General features: G+C 37.4%; 1 protein-coding gene across 2 annotated transcripts in view; it reads right to left on the minus strand.

Moving 5' to 3' along the window:
• Positions 1-2,907: 2,907 nt before the first annotated feature.
• Positions 2,908-12,655, minus strand: part of pi4kaa (phosphatidylinositol 4-kinase, catalytic, alpha a) — a 44,966-nt gene continuing 35,218 nt past the window's right edge. For both annotated transcript variants that reach the window (XM_067433713.1, XM_067433712.1), the window contains exons 45-55: positions 12,183-12,253; positions 11,971-12,043; positions 11,782-11,852; positions 11,571-11,680; positions 10,473-10,577; positions 10,258-10,383; positions 9,878-9,998; positions 7,108-7,267; positions 6,357-6,446; positions 6,183-6,266; positions 2,908-5,527 (exon numbers count right to left, since the gene is read on the minus strand). In XM_067433713.1, coding sequence (XP_067289814.1) covers positions 5,476-5,527; positions 6,183-6,266; positions 6,357-6,446; positions 7,108-7,267; positions 9,878-9,998; positions 10,258-10,383; positions 10,473-10,577; positions 11,571-11,680; positions 11,782-11,852; positions 11,971-12,043; positions 12,183-12,253 — 1,063 coding nt within the window. In that variant the 3' untranslated portion in view covers positions 2,908-5,475. The remainder of the gene's footprint in view (positions 5,528-6,182; positions 6,267-6,356; positions 6,447-7,107; positions 7,268-9,877; positions 9,999-10,257; positions 10,384-10,472; positions 10,578-11,570; positions 11,681-11,781; positions 11,853-11,970; positions 12,044-12,182; positions 12,254-12,655) is intronic.

A 12,655-nucleotide genomic window follows, 5' to 3' on the forward strand; every position in this document is an offset into this window, starting at 1 on the left:
AACTGAACTGTCACCGTTGGCATATAATGCAACAAAGATTGATAAAGTCAACAGATTTTTACTAACAGACCTACCAATCTCTGTGTAAAAAAATACTTTCTTAAAGGGTTACTTCAGCGATTAGCATATGGCTTTGTATCAGTAGAAACCCTGGAGTATTTTCAAATGATTGTGCTTTCCCCCCTCATATCCCCCTGAGACAAAATATTTATGCATTTTATTTCTGGAAAAATTCCTCCTATGATGCAAATTGACGATATTTGCATCATAGGAGGAATGTTTGGCCAAAGGCTAAAGACTACATCCAGCAGAGGGAGCCATTTCCACATGTTTTGAACCCGCTCATGGGGGATGGAGATCTCTCTCACAGCTCAGCTCGCAGCTACAGGCACTCATTTAAACGGAGCTATGGTGAGCAATGTAAGTCTTTTAACTTCTCAAATTAATTTCTATGAAATTTAAGCTTGCAAAGGCATGAACTGAAACGCGCCAGACTGAACGTTGTGAATGTATGCTGCGAGTGTAGTCGCGATTACCTCAGTTCTCATCACTCGTGCAGTTAGTGCTCAGGGCTGTGATACTCGCGCGGTGACTCACTCATTATATTGAACACACACGTTCAGTTTTTAATTGTAGTGTCTTCTCTAACTCAGTCACTGTAATCAAGTTGGTGGCTTTGGGAAAGGTCTCACAGGGCAGCGATGCATTCTGGGAATTGTAGTCTTTCATCCCCATGAGACAAAAATACATTTTCTGTCTTTTTTTCAGTGTAGAAAGCACCAAATTCAAAAATAATTTCACATTTCTACTACAGTAATGACCCAGTTTAAATACAGATTCATCTTCCCAGCGCTGAAGTACCCCTTTAAGTCACTTTTACCCCCCTGTAATTTGGCTCCAGATCTCAGGTGAAAATGTCATTTTGACTCTCCTCTACAAAACAGCGGATTACTTAATAAATATACATCTGTGACATCTAATATTTTCGCTTTCATCACTATTTATGTTGTAAAAAATATTAACAAAATCCAAAAATGAGCTGGGCTAGTTTCCAAAATTTGGTTGATTTGACACGGAATGACCCTAGTTATCATCCTTGGTGTGAACAGGTCGTTGGTTTTAAGTATTCTTGGCACGTTGTCATGACGAGCAGCTACACATTAAAGCCCATAATCTCTAAGCTCATTAAAAATGAGTAGGAGTACTGTGGTCGCTCACCGGAGCCCTAACGCAAGCACTGCTCCTGCCCAGGGCAATCCCATCTAAACAGTCTAATTCTCAGTTCACACACAGGATTTAATAAGTGCAGTTGCAGATAACGTGCTTCAGGTGCAGTGCTCAAGAATCCTCAGTGGTCTCTGCGCCAAACCTGCCAAACACACTGAGTGGCATTCTTTATGCAACAGACCCCGCCCCACCCACAGCGCCTCCAGCCGTATCACGGGCAGAAGGGAGGGGTTCAATTTGCACTTTCTGAAAATTGCCCTGTCGAGAATAAATGGGCATGTTTCAGGAGATGGGAGAAATCAGTGGCAACACCTTTTTATTGCAACCCACTCCCACCTCCCCCACCCCTGAGTGCTGAGGGAACCGTTGCCATGGCAACCCAGTATTTCAAGTAATGTATGGATGTGGAAGTGGAATTCCTGGAGACAGTGAGGCTTCTTGTGCTACAGTTCTCTTACAAAGCAGCTTGAGCTCTCAGATCCTCTCCGTCTCAACTTGCAGAAAACTACCGTAGTATGAACTGTTTTGGCCTCTTTAAAGTCAAAGAATTTAAAACAAGGAATATAAATAACAAAAATACAGAACTGCATTATGAAAATTTTATATGAATATGATATACACATACACACTCATATATACATACATACACAGACTCACACCGAAAGTGTTCAGTGGTATCTGGCACCAAGATGTTAGCAGTAGATCCTTTAAGTCCTGTAAGTTGTGAGGTGGAGCCTCCATGGATCAGACTTGTTTGTTCAGCACATCCCACAGATGCTCGATTGGATTGAGATCTGGGGAATTTGGAGGCCAAGTCAACACCTCAAACTCGTTGTTGTGCTCCTCAAACCATTCCTGAAGCATTTGTGCTTTGTGTCAGGAGCATTATCCTGCTGGAAGAGCCACAGCCACCAGGGAATACCGTTTCCATGAAAGGGTGTAGATGGTCTGCAACAATAGGTAGGTGGTACGTGTCAAAGTAACATCCACATGGATGGAGGACCCAAGGTTTCCAAGCAGAAAATTGCCCAAAGCATCACACTGCCTCCGCCGGCTCGCCTTCTTCCCATAGTGCTTGGCCGCCCATGACCCTGTGGCCGGTTCTCCACTGTTCCTTCCTTGGAGCACTTTTGATAGATACTGACCACTGCAGACCGGGAACAGCCCACAAGAGCTGCAGTTTTGGAGATGCTCTGACCCAGTCGTCTAAGTCTAGCCATCACAATTTGGCCCTTGTCACATACATACATATGGATAGATAGATATATGGATAGATGATAGATAGATATACATATAGAGATGACAGACAGATACATAATGCACAAGAACATTCCTTACTTGCAAAACTGTAGAAGACAGACTCTTGTGGCATATTGTGTTAAGTTACAGTGTTCAACATGTCTCATTCATTCGATTTTAGAAGTGTTTTATAAGGAGTTTGTAATTGTTAATGTAGCAGCTCTATAAATGTGATGGTCACCCTCAGCAGGATTAGCTCAGCAGTTCTGCGGCCGGCTACATCAAGCAATTAAATATTAATGAAGCCAGGAGTCATAGCATCTAAACCATCCTCTAGGTGTAACACACACAGAAGGGACGGATCAGGTTCCAGATGAATAATGGAACGCAATCATCGTACATTACTGACAGGTGACGTCGTCAAAGACTAGAAGGAGAACGTTTTTGTCCAAGTTTTTACATTTTAATAGATCATTTCAGGTCCATTTCTCTTCACAAATACATTTGATTGACAGCAATGAAATGTTAAAAGTGCAAATGTGGACAAACGGCGTATAATATTAGCAATGGCTTTTCATGAGGTTAAGAAACATTCCCAGCATGTGACGCTTCTCTCAAACGGGTCTTCACGGACAAACGTGAATATTTCATGATTGAATTGTAAATGGATTCACACAGAACACAATTCAACAAGCGACTTGATTGTCAATGATGCTAATGGTGATGCAAATGAATTAAAACACAAATTAAACAGATAAAACTTTAACATACACAGAAATCAAGTCTTTTCTGCCATATTTCTTATTGTCACAAATTTCAGACGCACATATATACATACAGATGAACTCGAGTATAGCTTCTATAATCTATTGTTGCTAAACAGCTAAAATAAGCTCTTATCTTTGAGTAACATTAAACGAAAATGATTCATAGGACTAAAGCTTTCGTCTATAATGTGTAAGATTATTTTATATCTATTTACGGACAGCGAGTAAAAAAGCAGCGAAACTACGACAGCATATAAGGGAACTATACAGCAAAATCTCTCAACGTAACCCAATCAACGCCATTTTGACCCTCGCAGTTCCCTATTTTAACCACTTTGAAATTACATCTTCAATGTTTTTTAAGAAAAATACATGCCAAATGACACATAATGAATCTGTTAAGTCAGTAAACTATTTTCTTTTTGGGTTGAGATCCCTGTTAGGAGTAAACACACAAACAACATCCAAAGTGAATCTCACGAAAACAAAATCAAGATTTCACCTAAAATCAATATTATATTTCACATAAAAAAGGCCTATTTTCAGGAGCATTAAGGTTTTTTGCTAGCCTGGATGCCAGCCGAACTTAGCCCTGCCCACAATATTTTTAGGTCGGGCGGTTCGGTCTGGCCTTGCTCCATAGAGGAGTGATTATCCCCGAACAGAAACTGTTCGGACCAATGAAATCATCAGGGCGGGCTTTAGACGATGATGGACAGATGATCAACAGTAACGTAATCATCACGTCATCAAAGGGGCTTGGATTATATTTGTTCAAATCCTAAACGGAGAGCTTGTTTGTATATGCATTCACCTTCACAATTTCTCTCAAAAATGATGATCATGTTGGGTAAGTACTCTGTGTATCATTCAATTCTTGTATTTTTTACAGCTCTGTTGACGTTGCTTCGTTGCTCTGATTGGTCGTAGGTCTGTCCAATTGACGTCTTTCCTGGTTTGGTTGAAACACGCCCCATAATCACAGCCCAATGGAGCAGATCAGACTCATATTCTGACTAGAATTGAGTATGACCACATCAGGCTAGTTTTTTGCATTATTTGTATTAATTGCCTTTACTGTACGGCATTTATACGGTGTATATAATTGTTGTAATTCTCAATCAATTCGGATTCTCAGTAAAATACGGTATTTTTTTGGTACAGTAAAAAAAAAAACTGTATTTTTTTCTTTATTTAAATCAACACAAATTAAAGGCAGTCGAACAAATACCCCCATGAAATATACATATTGATTAGTGACATTTGCATTGTATTAATAAGAAATATAATGTCACAATGCATCCCGTAATAGTCCCAAAAATAGACAATTTTCCTACAAAACTGTCATTTGCATCATGTTCAGGTTTCGTGAGATTCACTCATTCATCACTGCAAAAAAAAAAAAAGATTTTCTTACTCAGTATTTTTGTCTTGCTTTCCAGTACAAATATGTAAACATTCTTAAATCAGGATACATTTACTTGACAAGCAAAACTGTCTTTTTTTATGAAAAAAGTATCAAAATAGATTTTTTGATTAAAACAAGAAAAATATCTTCCAATGGGGTCAGCAAAAATAATTTAAAAGTTTATTTTTCTGACCCCACTGTCAGATTTAGTTTCTTGTCTCTTTTTCATAAAACACAACTTCTATCTTAAGCCACTTTGCTTCTTAAGTAAACGTGTCTTGATTGAAGAATGTTTAGATATTTGCACTGGAAATTGAGACCATACTAAGTAAGAAACTCATTTCTTTGCAGTGCAGTGCCGAACACGACGACACACAGACAAAACACAAATGCACAAACACTGATGTATTGCATAACACAGGTCATTTGCTGACGGCACACAATCTACAGTGCAATTTGTGCCATAGTCTTAGAAATGGCTTTCTGGGTGATGCAACTGAACCCAGTAAAGATTCAAGTAGAGTTAAAGGATGTATTTATACGCATGGAATGTCAGAACTCACACACGAACCGTCATGGCAGATGCCTTAAAGGGAGATAAGAGGACATGCATGCAGCTTTTGGAGTACAGCGGATCACTAGAGAGGCCCTGAGGCAGCCGGACAGGAAGTGACACACCTGGACGCTGCGATCTGGGCCAATCAGAGTGGGTGAATTATTCAGGTCTATAAAGTGCTCATCATAAAGGATTGAAATAGACTGATAATGACTACTGATCTCAATCTGAGGCCGGTGAAGAGCAGTCGGATCGAAGGTGGATGTGCGAGTCCGGTCTCAGTATGGGATCTGGTTCTGGTAGTATTGCAGCATGTCGTAGGTTTTGCTCCTGCATCGGAGAAACAAAGATTTTTATCATAAACATTTACAATAAGGTTTTATTGGTTAACATGAACTAAAGAGTAAAGATACATTTTCAAAAGCATCTGTTAATTATAGTTAATTTTAATTTTAACATTTACAAATAGATTATTAAAATAGTTTAATGAACTTGACCCTACAAGTTCGATTAAATTATCAAAATATGACGGACATATTAGATTTTTTAAATTATATATATATGTATATGCATAACTACAGCTACAGGTTTTATTTTACCATGAAAAAAAGATGCATGGAGAAAAAAAAAGCAGACATTGACTATAACATAATCAATTATTAATATTTTGTTGGTTCTTTTTTTGCATGCATTCATAATTTCTTTGTATGACAGCCTGGACAAAAAATATGTCGGCACAATTTGTCATGTTTTATTGCGTTATCACAAATGAAAAAAAAAACCTTTAACAAGTTTTTAATAATAAAAATTTAATTAAAGGTGAAGATGTCAGTTTTGCCCATTACTGTAACTTGAACTAAGAATATATATATATTTTTTTATTTTTTTATTTTATTTATTTAACTAATGTAAACGAAGATGAATAAAATTTGAACAAATGTATTGCTCAATGTTAACTAAGAGTGTTACTAACCCTAACCCTTACCTGCTACTGAGGAAGCAGCGCTCGATGACTTTAATCATGAAGGCTGCGGCTTCCTTCTCGCTCATATTAGGGTTGAACCTTTGCCTGCCGAACACAATGAATGACGATCAGTGTTTCAGAGGAATAAATGACAGAATCGAGCGTAAAATTAAGATTTAACATTCAGTAACGTACTTCAGGAGTTTGATAGTCTGTCCTCTGAAGCATGGCAGCCCCGTGTCCAGCATCAGCGTCACCAATGACACCACAGCATCCATATACGGCCTTGAGATAAACCATTAAAACACAGACCGTCAAGTCACCTTTATTTCTGCAATTTTAAAGGAGACATTAGCCCTTTTTCAAAGTCTTGATTTTGTTTTTGGGCTCTACTTGAACAGGTTTTCCTGCTTGAACGTTGATTATTTCTCTCATATTCTCCATTGTTGCAGCTCCTCTCTTTCCAGTCCGTCAGTAACGCTCTGTTTAGTTCTTGTCTCTATGAAGCCCCTCCTTCTGAAAAGCACACTGTGCACTGATTGGTCGGCTGGAGCAGTGTGTTGTGATTAGCCAAGCTTTGAGTTCGTTTGGGAAATGTCCCGCCCCTTTTACCATAACCGTCCCTTTATTCTGAGTATGAATGATTTAAATGAGGAATATTGTGGCATGTTCGTTCCTGTAAGAAAACTCAAGACTACAATGGAGGCGTTTCAGGGAGTAAGTGACACTGATATAGAGAAGAACTACTGCCGGAGGGACTATTTCATGCTCAAACTACATTACACACTAAAGAAAGACGAGCATGGAAAAGGCAGAATAGGACCCCTTTAAAATATTTGGGTGGTTTGCAGCCAAAATCCTTCCCAGACGCACTCGAGTGTCAACACGTCTGACCTAATCTATAATCTCTGAGGATTCTGAAATATTGAACAGTGACCCTTCTCACCTTACGGCCAGGTATCCACGCACACACATCTCCATGAACCATTTAAAGGGTGTGGCCTCCATCTTGCCGCCCATGATCATCACCATCTCGTCGGTCAGCTTGATGTCGGGCTCCCAGCCCAGATTCCCACCCGGAGAACTCTCAAACATGAAGCCGAAATCTACAGGACATAAAAATATTTAAAACACAAATTCTGTTCACACCTGGTATTAAGATGTGTTTTGGTGGATCAGATCACAAGTAGATGAAGGAGACACATTCCCGTTTACACCTGGTGTTCTAATCTGCCTCTTTTGTCCACTTTCAACCACTTCTGTCCTGATTTCTTTGAGGGGAAGGTCTATGGGCGGGTAAATATATGGGCTTTTTCAGATCTTTCCATCTAATGGACAAAATAAGCTGTGGCCGGAGATGACAGAAAACACACGGAGAGCATCAGTTTTTGTTTCAAGATCAGCAGAACGCTGTGAGTGCGTGTTAGAAATCAGGAATGGTGAGAGAACATTGTGCTTAGTATGTGTTTGGTCTTCAAAACCAATCCCATCTGGATAGCGCGCTTCCCATAATGTTTACGCGTTAGGTCAGTAGGCGGAGAGGTCTTTTGTGGCTGTACTTCACATTTGGAATACTTTAAAAGTGGACAAGCTCAAAGCGTTTAGACCCGTTTACACCTGTATTTAGTGTGGGCCACTTGAGATCTGATCTACCAAAACACATCTTAATACCAGGTGTAAACAGGGCCTAATAGTCATTTCATCCTTATTTTGATTTTGTTTATTTTTTGTTTTATTATAAACTTTTTTTAAATTATAAGTTATTTTAAACATGGTTATCAAATTATTTTAAAAAAATGTAATTGCTGAAATAAAATAAATATTAGATAAACAACGAGGCAGAAAAACTTGAAGCTGAAGCAATAAAATAGCAAATTGGAAAAAAAATAAAGGCCAAACCTGAACTAAAACTAATATATATATATATATACCTAATAAACCTAATATATAGCTTTTGTAACATTATAAACTACCGTTCAAAAGTATAAAAAGTCAGTAAGATTATTTTTCTTTTGAAAAAAAAAAAAAAAAAAGATTACTATTATTCATTACATTTTTCAAAGGTGACAGTAAAACATTATAATGTTAAAAAATATATATACATTTCAGATAAATGCTGTTCTTTCTATTCAGCATAGAATCCTGAAAAAAATTGTGCAAAACTGTTTTCAACATTGATAATAATCAGAAGTTTTTCTTGAGCAGCAAATCCTGATATTAGAATGATTTCTAAAGGATCATGGGACACTGAAGACTGGAGTAATGATGCTGAAAATTTTGGATCTGTATTTTGGTTCAAAAAAATTAAACTTTTCAAAAAAAGACACTTCTTTCAAAAACATCAAAAAAATCTTAGCAATCCAAAACTTTTGAATGGTAGTAAATATAAAAAAATCTAACTCAAAATATTAATACTTTAAAAGACTATAATAGAAAATCAAATAACACTGGTGGTTAGCCAATCATAAGAGATTGTTTACATATCTTGACGTATTATCTGTGCAAAGTGCAAATAGCCCACCTTGTTGGCAGTGGCTAAATCCGCCCACCATTGTCTATTGAGCCTGACAAAATGACAAAAGAAATCCCACTTGTAACATGAGTAAGGCGGGTGGTGCTAGTTTTTGAGTTTTCTTGCTCTTCTCCCTTTTCCCTATCGATATCAGCTAGGAGAGGAGTTTATTTTAAATACAAATTAAAGTGGGGGTATAATGCTATTTCAAGCATTGTGACTTATTGACACTGTTAGAGAGTTGGATTTAACGAGTTTCGTTCACGTTATGGGAGCCTTCGGCAGCGCTGTCGGTTTGTTTTTAGACCACAAAATCAAAAATGTCACTAAAGAAGTGTTTCTGGTGTGAGGGAAAGATCACCTTGTTTGGCTTCCCAAATAACCCAGCGTTAAGAGAACAGTGGATGTAGTTTGTTTGTCCAGAGTTCTGCAAGTGTGTGTATGTTTGTTCCTGGTCATGAGTCGAAACCGCAGGCGGTGAGTGAAACTGCATCAGATGTGTGTTTGGCAGTCAGCGCATAAGTGCATAAAATGTGAACCATACAAACTTATTGTGAATCGAAAGTTATCCAGTGATAATGCCATGATGTATTGTATGTGTGTGTGTTTGTGTGTGTGTGTGCGACTGTGCGTGCTTGTGACTCTTCAGCTCCCGCCCATTGCACGCCTGCACGAGCTCGGGTGTTTTTGGAATCGGTAGAGCGTATCTGTCTTCTATAAATATGATAAAACTAAAGACTCTTTAGAGATATGAAGGATGTAACTACTCTATAGGTACTCAGGATTAACATGAGATTAGCAAAAACTGTGTGTGTTATGTACCCTTTAGGAAGATATGGGGAAAAAAGTGCCTAACGGGTATTTAGTAGAGAGAATAAAGTGTTTATAGGTTAGTGTTAGGTGTAGATGTAGGGGATGGATATAGGGACAGGTAATGTTTTATTAAGGAGGCACCCCAGCAATCTTATGCCCTGAATCATTTGTTATTATTGCATACTGCCACTACTTGCGCAATGTATAAACAGCATCTAACAGTAGCAAAAACATCTTTTTGAATATAATGGTGAAAGAGTCAAACAGTCTAAAGATGGTGCAAGAAACCATGACTAACATTATAAGTGGAATTTGGGAGAAAATAAAATGCTACAATATAACACTGCTTTTTTAACTTTAGTTTTAAAGTAGTTAGTTTACTCTGACTGACCGATGTGAATAAGATGGCCTTTGCTGTCCAGCATGATGTTGCCGTTGTGTCTGTCTTTGATTTGTAACAGGAAGAGCAGCAGACTGTATGCGGCCATACTGCGGATGAAGTTATATCGAGCCTTTAAAAGAGAGAAACAACAAAAGATGCATTAAAAACAAATGAGCAGAGCTGCATAGGCAATTCAATAAATACACATTAGCTTGTGCAAAACAGGAAGCAAAGTATGTTTATCATTTTCTATTCTCTCAAGTGTCATTAAAAATGCAATATTTCTTTAATGTTTCAATCATGGTTTAAATTGATTTGAGGTGCATATGATGGGTCCTTGTATATATATATATTATTCTATGAGATTTACTGAAGCAAATGTTTGTCACCTTCTGGAAGGCCAGTGTGGACTCGTCCCCGTACTGGTTTCTGAAGTAGTCGTACATGCCAAAGTCCGTCTGCCGGCCAAGCTGATCACGGGACTTACAGTCGGGAATACATTCGATCACGCCACACTGAAAAGAATCAAACAGGAAGTCCAGGTAAGCAGAAGTTCAGCAGGGGAGTAACATGAAGTCTTACAGGAAGTTCAAGGGTCACTCACTCCCGGAGCTGTGGCCACCACTCGGTACGGGAACACAAACAGGTCCAAACCCACGAGCTGAAAGATGTTCTTGAAGAGACCAATGATCTGAAGAGCAAGCATGTCCTGATACCAGAGAAACAAAATCAAATCAATCCATTTACTGGAGAGGAATTATTTGGGTGAATTACAAGAAAACCCATACAGGTCACATTTCACCCCAAAACTAACCAGCTAAGTATACATTAATCATTTCATCATGAAAATTAAACATTTTCTCTCAGATTTTCTGAACTGTAATACGTCCAGATGGTTTACTTTTACATTTGTAGTATATAAAAATATATATACACCACCATTTAAAAGTTTAGGGTTGGTAAGATTTGTTCATATTTCTGAAAGACGTTTCTTATGCTCACCAAGGCTATATTTATTTAATCAGAAATAGTAATAAAAACAGTAATATTGTGAAATATTAGAATGTCAAATAATTGTTTTCTATATAGTAAAGTGTAATTTATTCCTGTGATCAAAGCTGAATTTTCAGCATCATTACTCCAGTCTTCAATGTCACATGATCCTTCAGAAATCATACTAATATGAAGATTTAGGATCAAGAAATATTAATTATTATCATTTAATAACTGATTATTATCGATATTGAAAACAGTTGTGCTGCTTCATATTTTTGTGGAAAGAATCCCCCCCCAGGATTATTTGATGAATAGAAAGTTCAAAAGAATATATTTATTTGAAATATATGAAATATTGTAACATTATAAATGTCTTTTCTGTCACTTTTCATCATTTTGATACATCATTGCTGAATAAAAGTATTAATAGCAAAAAATATATGTTTTTATTTAATATTTTATAATTGACTTTTTGAGTCATTTGAATTTCAATGAATTTTTTATAAATGAATTTTTTCCCATATTTATATATTTTTTAATCCATAATTATTTTTATTTTTTTGCAATTGTTGTGATTGTGGTCCTTAACTCAGGCAATTACAGTTTTCTTTTCTTTTGGAGTAAAATATGATACAGGCTTAAGAGGTTTTGTGAGATCGACCCATTTACATTTAATTTGCCTAAAAATGTTTGCTATGATACTGACCTGTCTGCAATCATCGCCCACTTTAAAGATGGCCGCCTGCCAGCAGACCTTTTGAGCCATCTCTGAACTCTCATCACCTTCATCCGGAGAGTCTGATGGGCAGCGCAGACCTGCAGACAGACAACGGGCCGCTTAGGAGGATAAAACAGAAACTGTACATAGATTGCGAACACTGCGAGTTCATAACATATGAAAGACACATGCAACTCACCCTCTTTTTCAAGCTCGCTAACTCCACACCTCTTAACTTTGAATTTTGCCAGATAAGGGGCTTTGGCAGCACTGTAAAAACCAGCTAATGTTAATGACCTCATAAATCACATGTGCAATGTAAACATGTTGTCAATACTGCAGATAGCAAGTGAACAAAAGAACAAGAGTTCATGGTGAGCTGTGATACCTCTGCATAGGTGTTCCTGACTTGTAGTCGATATCGAGAACGATAGCTTCTGGATTGCTTGGCAAATAGCATCCTGATTATAGAGTTAGAAAGGTCATGAACAGATTCATAAAAATGAAGAAAAAAAGAAAAGAAAAAAAGACAAATAGCCAAGTAATATAAGAGCAGTTACTCATATCACAAGTAACTATTTGGATATATATTATAATAACCTGGCTGAACTTTGATTTCCGACAGCGCCTTCAGACACGCTCTCTTCCTCTCATCTCCTTTGGGAACGGGCCTGGAAAAGAAGAACAGCATGCTTTGATCCTCTGTTCTATACGCATACAATGCATTATTATAGGTATATTTTGCATAAAGAAAATAAAGCCTGTTTTAAATTAAGGCCCATTCACGCTAAAGGACAATAAATATAAAGATATCATTCTAAAAACATTTTCTAAATATAAAAGAGTCCACACCACAACTGTAGCGGTAACAACAAAGAGGATTAATATATTGTTGGAATCACTTTTCAGATTTTTTCCAGCTGATGAATCAAAAAACATTAATAGCCAATAAGTATCCTGCTTGCTCCAAAGAGCTTGAGCATTTAAAGTGGCAGACGACAAAACTGTAACGCACTTATAATAAACATAAAATACTACAATCTATTGACCTATGAGAAATATTTATAATAAGA

The sequence above is a fragment of the Pseudorasbora parva genome, chromosome 23, assembly GCF_024679245.1.
Source record: "Pseudorasbora parva isolate DD20220531a chromosome 23, ASM2467924v1, whole genome shotgun sequence".
In the NCBI taxonomy this organism is placed as follows: Eukaryota; Metazoa; Chordata; class Actinopteri; order Cypriniformes; family Gobionidae; genus Pseudorasbora; species Pseudorasbora parva.